Consider the following 14,860-nt stretch of genomic DNA (forward strand, 5'->3'; position numbering starts at 1 on the left):
CCAGAGTTAGGAAATTGCAGAACCAACTTTCTTCTTACCACTCAGTGCAAGAGCCATCCTGCTGCAGGTGTGTGTGAGCATACTTTGCTCAGAACCATAAAACTCAAAATGTGTTTTCTCCTTCCCCAGTAGCTGCATGAGCCACATATAAGTTCACAGTATGGCTGTTTTCTGCAGTCCTTTAGGGCACTTTGACAAGTTTTCTCTTTCTTTTTCATCAGCAAGAGATAATAGTAACTATAAAAGTGGCCTGATTTTAACAGGTATAATAAAACACCAAGCCAATTTAATGACAGGGTGTGACTGACCAGCGCCCCCCCCCCACACACACACAGTGGAGACAGCTCAGAGGGCAAAAAGGCAAAGGGCAAAAACCATATGATCTCAGGGAAGACAGATCATAAAGAAAGTTCCATTTACCTCAACATCAGGGAGATGGGAGGGTAACCTTACTTTTAGAGAAGACATCTACACCTGGGAATCACCAGGTACCCTGAGACAATTAATGAGGAATAATGTCTTCCTGAGCTAGCAAAATGAGCACGGGGGGTGTGAATGTGTGGTTCTACCCAACCCAACATAAAAGTATAAGACCTGGAAAACTGATAAAAATACTTAAACTTTGAAAAGAGCAATGGGCTTGAGCTGGCTTCAACCCACAGGTTCCACCACGACTGGGGATGTCGAATGTCATGATGGTGAGCATACCTATGTATCTCTCTCACCCTACTAAATGAAAATCCTGTGTAGCACCAAATACACCAAAAAAGTAAATTTAATATCCAACTCCTCCTCATATAAAAGAGCTGAAAGAACTTGGTCTGAGTGTATTGAACTCTGATAGAGAGAAATATGAGAAATAAAATCACAACTTCACTTCTGGAACAGCTACCACCGTTCAGCAAGTTTCTCCCAGAGGGAAGTTATTTAATTTAATCTATTTCCTTTTCATAAAGCAACATCCACTAATCTAATCTAACTTCATATCAGGGTCTCACTGATGAAAACATTATAAAAAATGTAAATAAATTGTTGCCACATTTCCTAAATGGTTAACCAAGTATCAGCCACAGAACCGCACCATAACTGGTAACAGCTTCTCGTAACTTTTGCTGCAGTATCATTTACATAGTGCTTGTAATGTCTATTTATTATTTATGAAACCAATGTGAACAGAGCTGTAATTCTAAGAACAGGCAATCTCTCTTTTACTTGGAAGGTGAAAAAGCAAAAGGGGAGCAGAAAGCAACTACTAACACATTGCGTGGAATCAGGAAAAAATATTCGCTTCCAGAAGGATTGAATAAAGGGCCCTCCTTTATGGCTAGACATGGATTTCCAAAAAATCCAAACTGAAAAAAGCAGAAGTTACCACGTGTCTCAAATTCATCCTTTATCTTTTTATAAACTCAAAAGGGATGTAGCTGTTAGAATCCCATAGAGCTCCCACATAATACCTACACATTACTGAAGATGCAAGATAAGAATGGCCTCACTGGCATTAGCTGCCATTATCATGACAGTCCTGAACTTATTCTTTCCTACCATCTCTCCAGCTGCTGTTGAAGAGATATCAATCTGCTACCCCTTGGGATGGCTCCCATGAGACACTCCAACAAGAGCAAAATTACTTCTGCTGAGGTAAAAGTGTTTGTCATGTTGACTGTCCCTTAGACAGTCCATCCAACAAAGGAACACACCACAGACCAAGGTGATGTAAAAAACAAGACAATTTATTACAACAGAAACAAGAGTACAAAGAACTTCCTTCCAGTGTTCAGCCATTCATGACACACTGGCCCCTGGAAGTGCTGAGAAAAAATCCAATTAGAACCTTTACTGTTAAAAAGCTTACACCAAAATGCTGCTTAGCCAAGTAAATTAATAACATAAAACAAACTAAATATCTGGAGGAAAAGAACCATTGTATTATCATAATCATGGTTTTTTTGGTCCTTCTGGATCAGGATGTTATTTTCCATGAAAAATTATAGCTTCCAAAGATAGAACTCTGGGTAAGGCAGTTACAACCCTACACATGCTTCCTCACCAGAAACCCAGACCGAATATACTCCACTGCCGCTGCAGGACAAAAAGCCAGATCCGTACTCTTCCACAGCCTTACCCAACTGCCACAGATCCAGGTGGCAGAAGACTGATTAAATATAGAAATTTTAAAATTTAGGTCCTATGGGTCCTTCAAGGACTGGGGCTAATTGCACAGATCTAGATAATTTCTCATATAAAAACTCTTCCCTGTGGAAGCCTAAACTGATTGCATTCTTATTTTTCTACTTTTTACTTGACTGTCCTTGTGGAATTTCGAAGATCAGTTGCTTCCGTAGTGTTGTTATTATCTGTGGCATCTGCTTCTCTAATTTTCCTCCTGGCATCTGATTCCATACTTTAAATTCTTTTCCTCCCACTTCCTTGTTCACTGTTGTCAGGATGGTTAGGAGATCGATGCGGCTTGAACAAAAATGAAGAAAAGTCCCATTGAAATACGTGGTACTTGCAGGTCAGCCAATAAGGTGATCTATGTTTGCTCCAGTAAAGTGGTATCTCTGGGGTGACTGGAATCCTGCCCCACCCTACCTGTCACTGAAATTGCACACTCCATTGTATAACAGCAGGATTCAGTATGTTTGAGGGAATAAAAGCAACCTCCGTGTAGCATTGCTTTACCAGCAAACACAGTCTCCTGCTTTAGTTATAGTCAGAAGAGAACACCAAGATGAAACAGGGCCAAACCTATACATTCTGCATGTCTTCTTCTGGACATCATGAGAGAGCGATGTCTGAAGGGAAATTCTATGTTCTAAATCAAATTTATGAGAGGATGGGAGGAAGGCAACAATGAAAATTATGACTAAAGAACACTGACTATTTTGTCTGTGCAATCACTCAACAAATTCACTTTTATCAAGTGTCACTGGAAAAAAAATCATTTATCAGTCAAAAAATGTTAAAAAACACACATACACATACACACACTTGTTTTTGTGTAATGCTTCAGCATTACAACCCTGGTTTTGTCACAAGGAAGCCATTTATACTTTGGCTCATCTGTAGAAGAATAAAAATGCCCAATTCCAAAATAATTACTATTCTCCACTGTCCTGCAGGTGAAAAACGTTATATAGCAAAAATGCAAAACACTGATGTTTCAGCACAGCATGCTTCAGTATGTATGTCTGCAATACCCCAAATGTACAAGAATTAAAAACAGTACTTACAGTGGGCAAAGCAACTCCATCTTGTCACAGAGGCATTGAATGTAAACACTGCCAGTCTCACTATTCCGGAAGGACAAATAGTCTTCCACTGTAGACATGCCAACCAGAATATCAGCCAGATCAGGAATGGAAGTCAGAGGAGTAGCATCCGTCCCAAGATGTCCAGAAAAGTCTGATTCTACTGGAACAGCTGGATGACCAACAGAGCCTTGGCAAGCCTGGATGAAAAACACCTTGGGTTTGCCAGCAAGAGAGGGACAATTAGATCCACTGAAGCAGGAGACTAAATCTCTAATATTTACTAGCTCATCATCAATGCCTTTTATTTTGTGTTTTTCACCATGGGAAAAAATGAAGCAAACAAAACAGTCCATGTTTCTATGATCTCTTTTGCTGTATTCTTTAACTTTCTCATATATTTCTTTTGCTTCCAGATCCATGTGCTCAATTGTCTCAAACTGAAGCCACTTAAAGACCCTCTTCACAGCCTCTGGGAAAAAAAGTCAGAAGGAACTTGTTAAACATAAACAGTGACAAGAAAGATGCAGAAACATCAGTGTCTGTGTGGCAGATCAGATATTAGCAGAAGTGTTCAGATACCACCCATAAACTCACCTGGACTGACTCTTAGCCTGCCAAATCCTATTAGAAAAATCCATGCCTAATTTGCCTCATTTTATCTTTTTACACACAGCTGGGTTAAGTATCATGCTATCTAAAATAAAACCAGGTTTCAGATTATTATGATGTATAGGTACGAGTTAGTGAAGTTCACTGTGTTAAAGCAAGTTTTAACTGTGTGTTGCATAACAACCTCAGATGCCTAAGAACAACACTTGGCGAGTTGAAGAAGTACCACCTCTTTAGAATGACAAAATCGGCCACCCTCAAACTAAATAGGTCTCTCATTCTGCGAAAATTATCAACGCAGCAAGAAGGAAGGCAGAGTAACCTGCTCACAAATGCTCTGAAGACTTCTCAGCAAATGGTGACTTAATTGTTGTGTGAGCTGTGAGAAAGAAACTGGGAAGGAAGAAGCCTGTACATGGGCTGGATGGAGTTAAAATATCCTTGATGTGTCCTTTCATGAAACAGATTTTACTTTTTTAAGATAAACTCTTATCTTAAAAGTGACTTGCAGGAAGACAGGCTTTAAGGAAAATTACAGAGCATTTCTTTGATCTTTGAAAATAATTTAAGGACTTAAAAATATTTTTCTATGATAGCTAAGAATTAAAAACAATCAAAAAGTGAAAAGGTGGAACAGTAATCCCTCCTTCTCTACTTGGTAGATATAACCAAATGCTTTTTACCTACAACAAAAAGCAGATCCTTCTTTAAGCCATCGGCTAAACTGTTGGAAGTGGCATATTTCCAATTTCTACAGTGACTGCCCCTGCAGTTACTCTGAAGGCCAAGGAGTACAGTGGACATGATTCTTCCTCACAGGAAAGATTAGATAATTGTCTTGGAGAATTATTAGAGAAAAAAGCAAATCAGTAATTGGATTAAAAAGTACTTACCTCCATCTTTCACTGTTCCTTTTCTGTTGCAATGCGGATTGTTAAAAATGTGGTTGTTAAGAATCACACAGTAACCACGGGGGTTATTTTTCATCTTATATGTTTCCACAGGCTGTGGAAACAAAAAAATCAGGTAAGAAAGCAATGCCAAGCATTCAAAAGGGAAATACACTATACACAGATTATTGGTCCTTCATTACCCAAGGACAAAAATTGCAAGGGCTGAGAAACAAGAAAGGAAAAGCCTAAGAATATAATCTAGCTACAGAGGAGAGGAATTTGCATTGTCTCCCTGAATCCCTCCTCCACTCTCTCTGTGGTGAGGATACGATTTTGATATGGGAGCAAGTGAGTATTCAGAAATACAAGTTTGCATGTGCAGAGGAAAAATTCCTGCACCCTACCCTCTAGTGGTCCTTGTGGGATTCTAGTGAGGTAGCAAGTTCTGCTGTTCTCTTCCCATCTGTCCAGGAATGTCCCATCCAGGACTTTAATGTCACTGTCTCCATTATCATTAAGACAGGTTTTCTTCACACAACAGCTTCATTTATTACTTAAAATGTTGCTGACAGTCCTGTCCCCAGAAAGGAAGAGGTCTTGGTCTTGTTTGGAAAATAGGAATTGTTCCAAGGCCTACATATAAAGCCAGAACCCCTCCCTCTCAGCTGTTCTACCTGCTTAGTCTTAAGAATTTATGCTCCCTCTCCCAGAAGTTTGGATAAATAATTTAAAGGTAATCTTCAAGTATTTCTCACCAGGTGTGTTGTCTTCCCCTCTGCTCCTTGTTCCCCTGGATGCAGAGAAACAGACACAGGATAGTGGAGTTCTTCTTTAGAATAATTTTCTTAGAAGGAAAAGATAAACAGAATGTTTTAGGATTTACTGTTTGGGTGATGCAAAATGCCAGCATAATGGAAGATCTCCTCAAAGCAACAAAACACTTATTTGAATACAACTTTCTGAAAAAATTTTAAGAAATCATCAAATCCATGACTCTACCCAAGAAGCTAAATCACAGTGCCCCTTTAACAAGTTACACAGATATGTTTAAATGAAATTTAATTGTCAAGGCAACAAGATCCACACGACATACTCTTTTTCTACTTATCAAGGGGGACAAAATAGTAACAACACTACTAAAAAGCCATTCCCTGACACAGGACTTAATTACTCTAACCGTCCTTGGCAATTTTCTTCTGCTCTTTTAGAGACAACAGTAGAGGTCAGCAGCACAAAGACATGCAGGGGAAACTACTCTGCAGCTCTGCAGGGAACTGTACGGGCTGTATAAATGTGTCTAAGAAGACTCATGTCCTGAATCATTCAAAAGGAAGTTATGAGGAAAATAGGTCTCAGTTGCTACTGAGTGAGACATCCTGTTTTCCAAAGAGTAAGGCCCGGCTGTGGTTTCAGAAGGCACCACCTCAGCTGCAACAGTCCAGATATACTGAAGTCCTTGAAATTTCCCATGTGGTTACAGAAAGCTACACTTTAGCCAAGTACTGGGTCTTCAGGGACTTTGACTAAGAACAAACATCCTGGCTAACAGAGGGTAATGCTGACAATCTCCCAGTACAAGTTTCCCTAAGTCAACTGTCACTGCCAGTCTCTTTCAGTGACTGAAAAGCTATGCTGGTCCAAAACCAGCACTGCACTTTTTCCTGAACAGATAAATTGCATTTAAGGCAAAGAAGAGGGAGAAGAAGACCATTTACAAGGCACAGAACATGTTTCAAGGACAGATACAAGAAGGTATGATGGGATAATGAAGTAGCAGAAAACTTCAGAAACCAGAGGTTTCTAGAGGCGCTCTGCCTGTCCCAGGATACTGTAAGGTCTCCCTCTCATCTTTAGACTTCTAAGCTGTCAATGATGGAGCCAAAAAACCCATAAAAGACCCCAGCTCTATTATTAAACAGTAGATTAAATAAATTTACCTTTCTTTTTTTCTTCATAGATATCAATTTTTTTCTTTATGTCAGCTCTAAATGGCTTTAATATATCTTTCAGCGTTGTCAGGTCATCTTCTTTAATTATCCTATTTCTTTCCATTTCCAGAAAAACCTGCAACATTGACTGGTAGAACAAGAACACATAACCCAAACTCAGTAACTGCAGGCACCTCTGGACAGAGCACAAGACAACATCCTCACTCACAGAGACTGACCAGTTAAAGAACAACTACTTTTTCCTCCAAACCTCATTAAAAGAAGGATCATGATGCAACTGAATAAATGCATCACTGAGGTGAGGACAGGGTGAATTGAAATTGCCAATGGCTGGGTTATCCTGCTTTGTTTCAGCAGCACAAAGCACCAGCTGTGGGTAACAACATGGCATCCTGTTGTGCCTTTGTGTTCTGATGAAGGGCTGTTAAGTCCTTTAACTATGCCATTTTACATTTTCTGTTACAGAAAAGGTGTTCAGGGCTAATTTTGTTTATTAAAGCTCAACAGTCCACAAAGTTGGAAGTAAATCTGCTAATATTCCTCTAGGTGCCACAATACACAAATAGGTTTTGTAAGAAAGCTCCTTAATAATACCAAGCATTTTTATAACACTGTTCATTATTTACAAGTGTTAAACTAGCTCATTAAAACTCTTAATACCTTTGAGGAGAAGTTAACAAAATGCCATTACTCCAAATTACAATAAAGAAGAAAATTTACTCAATGACAAAAATTTGTGGTCGAACTCACACTAGAGCTCAATTTTCTGTCTCCAAAACATTGTTTTTCCTTTAGCAAACATCACTCTTCTTAGATACTGTAAATGCCTTATAAATGTCTTATAAATATCAAGCAAAGATTAAAGGAAGAGCTTGATGGATTTTGCAAGAAGAAAAGATTAGGGAGACAGGTGGTAGAGAGAAAATAAGACCAGGACAGCAAAAAAGGGCAGAGAAAAGATACCATGAAGAAAATCAGGGTCCATTCTTTCACAGCACATCACAATTCTTTCAACAACAGATTTTCATGAGAGCAGACTGCTTGCTCTTTCCTCCCTTCCTACAAGAACTAGCACGCTCTGAACTAGCCTTGCAAAACTTCTCAAGATCACTTTTCATACAGCATTATCCTGGAGCTTGTTCTTAGGTAATTTTTTTTGGAGCAGGAACTTCACATTTTTGACATCTTCTGGAGTCAAGTCCTCTGCAATTCCATATAGCAGTTGCCTGACAATAAAGAATAGAGAGACTGTTCAAGAAAGTTATAAGAAGTAAACACCACAATTACACGTTTGAATCGCAAAATGTAAAACTTGCTATGGGAGGAATTCATGCTGTAATAAATACAATTATGCTGGGATATTCATAAGACAACAGTGCAGACAGAAAACAAGACACTACACAACTGAACTGTTGTACATTTTGTGTGCAACATTTTGTGTTACTGTTTCTCTGCTTACCTGTAAGCTGACACCTTTGCCCTGCCTTGGACCTGCAGCTCTCTCTCCATCTGCTCCCGGCTGGAATCCAGGTGGGTAGACAGGAGGTCCATCCGACCGATCCAGTAGAGCAGCTCCCTGAGAAAGGCCAGGTTCCCTGACTCAATCATGTCTTTCTCCTGCAGCACTTCGAAGAAGGCCTTGGGCTCCTGGATGGCTTCCAGCTTCCTCATGGGAATGTGATCCAGGCTGAGGAACTTCAGTGCCACCAGTTCATCTGTGACCAAAGCCTCGGAAACTTCAAAAAGGAGTTTGTGGAAGTCTGTACTCATTTCACATCAGGATTTGGATCTAAATACAAACAGCAGTTGATTTCATTTGTCAGTGACAGTAGTGCAATAACATTGATTTATATAAAAGGTATCACACCATGTAGAATAGCCCAAAATAATGCAATCAGAAGTACTTCAGTAGAGAGAGGCTGCCTTTGCTATTATAGCTTTGATGCTTTGCTCTTTTGGACTTAACAAGGAGTATTAAAACCTCTGTACTAAGTGACAGTAACAGAGAAAGTCATGGATTGTTCTTGCTTCCTATGGTGTGTCTAGGCAGTAGGAAGTACCAATGTACAGGATGTACAATCCTGGCAGGCTGCTGCTGATTTTGTTTGGGCTTTGGGGGTTTTTGATATTTGATCACATTTGGGAGCAACAGCCACTTGCCAATCTGAAATATAGACTATGTAATAAATGAGACTGCCAAGTTTTACACCATAACAAAGGTTTTACATGGTAACAAAGCTAAAGAGTCCACAGGAGTATAACTGCTCTAAGCTATCTGGCTTCTCCTTTCTTTTTACACTGCTTCTGATGATGGTCAGCATACCCAAAACATCTCTTCCTGTTTTGGTTTATCCACATCAAAATAAAACTCAGTTCCCAGCTCTCAATCAATTTGTAGTATTAAATACAGATCATGTCAACCCTTTTAAAAAGGCCATAAGAATTCTTATAAAATTACCTCTGTTTCACTGAGCATGAAATACCACCTCCCTTCCCCTCCACTTCCTCTATCAGCTTTAGAAATATTAAACTTGGCTTATGGATTCAACTTTTAGCACAAGAGAAAGTTAGAAAATACCAACTGCAAGCCTTGCAACTATCTCACCCTGACACTTAAAGGACCTGCCTCTGCTGATGTCACAACCCAGTGGTAGGGGTGTGATGTTTGTTATAAATTCTTGTCAGGCTGAACAAAGATACCAGAGACGTGTCAGGAACTCACTGTTTTACTGTACCATCGTCTTAGCTGCGGCAACCACCACTCAAAGGTGCTGGCTCACAAACCACAAAGGTACTGGCTCACAAGGAACAAACACCTCCCCCTTCCCACAACAAACTTCAAAATTGAGTATGGGGTAGAATGTGATAGAATAGAAAACAAAGAATATCACCAGTCCTTAGATCCTGCATTGGTGCTGCCACGTGGATGGTGTGGAGCTGGGGAAAGAGAGCCAGAGAAAAGAGAGGAAAAAAGAGAAAGGGGGGGCTCAATCCACACCCTGTTATAGTTAACCTGGTGCATGCCTCTTATCTAAATTGGACTTTTTGAGCATTTTGTGCCTGTGTGCACAGCCAGCCCTTCCCCAGGAAGTGAGCTGGGGTGGGTGACTGGACACGAGTCTCAGGGTGGAGCAGGGAGTTGGCCCAGAACAGCGCTGTGCCACCTCCACAGCCCTTCTTCTCCAATCACACCTCTCCTGAAGCAATACTCAGAAAGGCTGAGAGAAACCTGGTTCTCTACAGCTAATACTTAAAGGACCTGCCTCCACTTCCCTCTAGTAAGAGAACCATGTACCACTTTATTCTCTCTGCCTTAGATATGAGACACCTGGGAATCTCTGAAGAGAAACTCAATAGAAATGCCTTCAGAAGAGGTCTCTTGTCCCATTGAGAAACACTGTCACTGGGAGACAGAAAAGCTGACAAGGGCAAATGAAAATTTTCTACTCCTACACTACTGGAATACTATGCAATCCATTTAATCCTATTGCTACTGCAAATGTTTCCATACCAGGGCTGGTAACTCGAAGGTAGCCCAGCTGACTAACTGGTAATAATAATTAGAAGACAATTGTATTTCTCTCTCCTCCAAGGACCACTATACAGCAAAACAGCTTTTTGTGGCATGCTCTTGGTCAGCATTCTGTTGGTTAGCAAGAATGAATGTACAACTGAATCTTAAACCTTTGTCTTCCAAAAAAATGATAAAACAGCAAAATGTGTTGTAACAGCACATATGATTCACTCTCTGCCCCCAAATACCGTTTTCTTTAAATCCAGTCAAACTGAACTCTTAAACAGACTAGAATCCACACCATTCAGCCCATATCACCACAAAAACCACTAGTGTCTGAATCGTGCTACTCACAATTTGATGATTGCAGATCTGACTTTATATTTCTGTATTCACACAGGAAAGAGAAGTGTACTTTCTTGGTAGCTAGTTAGGCAATTATCTTCTTTCTCACATAAATCATGCTTTTTGTTTAAGATATAAGGTATATGCTTACAAAAGAAAATCTTTCTTGTAAAGGGAATTTCCATTTTTATTTCTCAAAGGCTGTAAGTTTCAAACCCATCCAATTATTGCAGTTAGAACACATGTGCCACCTATATACTACGTTTAAGCTTGTCTGTAATTACAGGGAGGACAACTAAAACAGTGTTTAACTGCCACTTTCTTTTTCTCCCACTTTACTAAATTGAAGACACAACTGATACAACATGCAAACTGAATAATAATAGTAATTTTACATCACTTACATGGGAGGACAGGCTGGAGGAGTGCTGGAACAACTCTGAAAAAAGTGAGACAGGTACAGTCTCTAAAGTTCCAGGAAAAGTACTGTTGTACGATATCTATATTGTCACATGACTTACAAGAAGTATGTTAAATAAACTGGTCATAAAGCAGCAGATCCCTACTCCACCTATCACAATTCTAGTTTCAGAAAATTGATTATTGCAGAACTTGTGAGAAAAAAATTGTAAGTAAGCCACAACAGTAATCAGGTTTTGCTTTTGTTTTAAGGGGGACACACTAAGCAGCATACTTAGTGCTTTCTAGCATACAGCACAGCTCAGTACTTTCGCTCTCTTATAAAAACCCTGATTAAGAGACAGTGAGGGACAGGTGAATCAATTATATCTTTTAATTTTAAAAGTCTCAGACCCACTGTCCTGCTGTGTCACCAGATCTGCCATGAGTTACCTCCTTTCTCTGAAATCCCTCTCCAATTCACCCTAGACTATTTTCAACTGGAAAATCATTTCCCAAATAAAAAAGAGTCAACTTTTATCACCAAATTCAGTAGCAGTACTCAGTAAATACAGGGGACTCAACAACTAAACATTCTTTTGAAATTATTTATGTAATATACTTCCCCATTTACAGGAGAATTTAAGCAAGAATTAACTTCTGACATTTTCACCCTCTGAAGTGGAAAGGTTCCCAACATGCTAATCACCAGTCTCTTCCATGCAGCAGGAAATAGGTGAACAGTGGTAAGTAGGGCTACCAGGTCCCAGAAAATTGTGAAGTCAGCATTATGAAGATGGACAGTTAGGAGAGCCAGAATTTGTTAAAATTTTGCAATGAAGACAGTCATTCATTGATTTCAACCTATCTACCTCTACAAACTGAAAATGATAACATACCTTTTGATAGAATGAGGCATACAAATTCCTTCCAAAAGGCTTAGGGTAGTAACAGATCAGAAAACCCGTCCGACTTGTTTCACTGGCACGAGTTGTGCCTTTACCCAAAGGGCCACCACAAGTATGATTTCATCTTCAGGTCCAAAATATGTCTATCTCCATGTCATCTCAAGTCTCAGCAACTCCTTCCCTGGATTAGTTCTTCTGTGTCTTACCTGAATCAAGAGTTCAGTTGCCGTGATCTGCACTGTGCGACAAATACTTGATTGTGGCCTCGCCCTTCATACAGCAGTTTAAGGGACCACCCCTTCCGGTAACATTGTGTCTAAGTTTTACTTTTGATTTCTTCCTTTCTTACCCTTCATGGAAATATTCTTGTCCTTTCGTTAAGTTACAGTCTCTCTAATTTCCCTCAGCTTCCTTGCACCCTGGTTTTGTCCCTCTGGCTTTCTCTAGAACTGTCTCAGTGACCCAATCTTTTCCTTGTACGGCCTGCCAAAAATTCACCTCGCTTAGAAAGGGTGGTCTAGAGGAAATGAAACTGCTGAGGCTACTGACTGCTCAGCAACTGTAGTGACTGTGGCCTCCACTGGCACACGGCAGGATACACAGCTTCTGCACAAAAACCAACAGGAAGGACGGGGTACCAGAAACTTGCGGATGTTACAAATCCCACTTTAAGATTCTGGTCTTTCCAAGACTTCCCAACTTCCCCAACAGACTCTTTTTACACTAGTTTCACTTAAATCTGTCTAAACAGGGGCTGCACAAGACACAACCCTTCCTTAATTCTGTAGGCGGAGAGCACGTGCATATGTTTCTGTGTGCCATCAGTGAGCCTCAACAGCAACCAACCACGTTTGTTTGCTTGTGGGGAGTTGCAAAACTCCCCACCTAAAAATAGTGCAAGCTAGAAATTGCATCCAACAGCACTAAGCAGTACTCTTTCAAATCTTCACCCTAATGTAGGGCTAGTAACCATATACAGTGAGTGCTTTGCTGAAATTAATTAAGCTTCACTTCAGCTTAAACCCTGAAGCAGTTAAAACCCCACTGATTCATGCAGCCTAACAAAGTGCAGGGGCTAGTCAGAAATAAGGAAAAGCCTTACCCCAATACATAATTTTTATCTCACCCAGCTCTTAGAACTAAGAATTTAATGCAGTAATAAACAGGAAGGACACAGGCATACATAGTAAATGCTCATAACAAAACAACATGGCATTATTTCAGTTAACTCACAAAATTCCCTGTTAGAAGCTTAATCAATAAGGAGCCTTGTTTCTCATATGGCTGCATTTTAGATCTTAAACCAAGAAACAATAATGAAAAAATTTAATGCTTAACAAAGTTAATCAATCTGGTATACCTATAGAGATACACTGCTGAATGGTGTATTTCATAGCATGCCAATCTTCTACCTTAAATTTTCTTCTCAGAAGTGATGGGGAAGTAACAGTTCACAAGGTTTCACAGAGGGAATAATGGCTTTATTCAGTCTTGGAAAAATCTCATTGCACATTAAGTTTATGTTAGGCATTTGACAGTATCAGTGTGCACTGTGGGACAAATTCCTGATTTCAGTTGGTAACTGGTCCTCTATTAAGTTAAATGTCATTTACATCAGAGATGGAAGAAATCTTTTTTCACTTACTACCTACGCTTTTGCCTCTTCATTCCCACTTTTCTCTCATTATTTTCCAGTTAGAGTTTTGACTATTAAGAGTTCCATATATAAGAGATAAATAGAATTAACAGAACAAAGTAAGAAGTATGCACTGAGTTGCCTCATTATGGAATTTTGCATTATATTATACAGAATGATGATTTAGTTTAGTTTTAGGTCTTTATTACAGCTAAAGGCTAAGTAAAAAGAAATTCTTAAAATTGTTCAGGAATGATTCAACTGAAAAACTCAGTGGTTATTCATCCTTTTACCCTTCCTCCCCTAGGAGACACAAATGACATAATTTAACACATATCAAACACTTTACTCTTTTAGAATTTGTTCCAGTGCTTCACCACCCTCTGAGTAAGAATTTCTTCCTAACATTTAATCTAACCTGTCCTCTCTCAGTTTAAAACCATTGCCCCTTGTCCTGTCATTATCTGCCATTATAATGAAAGGGGCTGTTAACACTGTTAAAAGGGGCTGTTAAATATTGTTGCTTAGCTTGCCTGAGAAACTTGCCTGAGAATCTTTAGATAAGACACATAGTTTTGTAAGTAGATAGGATGCATACATCTTTTATGTATGGCTTAAAAGGAGTAACCAATCAGACCCCAGCCTTCAAGGCTGTGAAGCTGGCCATCCAAGACGACAAGAACACAACACCAGCAGGAACCAGCCTGGAGGTTTGGAAACGAGACAACGGACCTTGAGCATGTGCCAACATGTGAGGAAGACTATGAAACAACCAGCGGGGTAGGTAATATGACCACCACAGGGACTGTGTTTGTTGCAAAAGGACAGAAGATGGCAGCAAAACACCATAAATTGTAATAAGCAAAACAAATACGGGATAGGTGTTCATGCAAAATATTTCCGAGAAATGGAAAATATAAGCAATCTGTAATTAACTAAACATCAGTAGTACCTAAGGAAGGAAAATCCTCTGTGCAGCCCCAGTGCTGCTAATAAAGAATCCTTGCTTAGCAATGATCAAGCCACGTTCTCTTTTTTCGGTAAAAGGAAGCTTGAAGAGCAGTGCTAGTGGGAGAGGGCTGCACTGCCATTTGTGTGCAGGTCTGTGCATCACTCCTCCCTGCAGGAAGGAGTGGAGGAAGGTGAGCAGCCTCTGCTCAAAGCAGGCTCCCCGGGGCCTTCAGCAGTGTCTATCCCCCCATACCCTCGAGTCAGTGGAGACAGGATGGGAAGCGTCTCCTTGCTCATGCTGTTTAACACACCAACAACAGCCGAGCTACCTGTTGAAACTTTAAGGCTCGGTGTCCTTTGTTCAGTCAGCTCATTTTAACAGAGCTGGAGAACTCCACA

General features: G+C 40.0%; 1 protein-coding gene across 4 annotated transcripts; it reads right to left on the reverse strand.

Moving 5' to 3' along the window:
* Positions 1-1,718: 1,718 nt before the first annotated feature.
* On the reverse strand, positions 1,719-14,823 carry LOC127470953 (caspase-8-like). 4 transcript variants are annotated; one of them, XM_051787105.1, is made up of 8 exons: positions 12,081-14,823; positions 8,168-8,497; positions 7,829-7,934; positions 6,697-6,835; positions 5,515-5,603; positions 4,760-4,871; positions 3,237-3,726; positions 1,719-2,469 (listed from the first exon to the last, which is right to left on the reverse strand). In XM_051787105.1, exons 2-8 carry the CDS (start codon positions 8,476-8,478, stop codon positions 2,292-2,294), a joined length of 1,425 nt encoding a protein of 474 aa, XP_051643065.1. In that variant the 5' UTR covers positions 8,479-8,497; positions 12,081-14,823; the 3' UTR covers positions 1,719-2,291. The 4 variants fall into 4 exon arrangements, with proteins under 4 accessions (XP_051643065.1, XP_051643064.1, XP_051643063.1 ...); XM_051787104.1 differs by having other exon boundaries at positions 11,866-14,823; XM_051787103.1 differs by lacking the exon at positions 12,081-14,823 and adding an exon at positions 10,972-11,694.
* Positions 14,824-14,860: the final 37 nt, after the last annotated feature.

This window comes from Manacus candei, unplaced genomic scaffold (genome assembly GCF_025592945.1).
Source record: "Manacus candei isolate 608988 ecotype Guabito, Panama unplaced genomic scaffold, ASM2559294v1 h1tg000023l, whole genome shotgun sequence".
Taxonomy (NCBI): Eukaryota; Metazoa; Chordata; class Aves; order Passeriformes; family Pipridae; genus Manacus; species Manacus candei.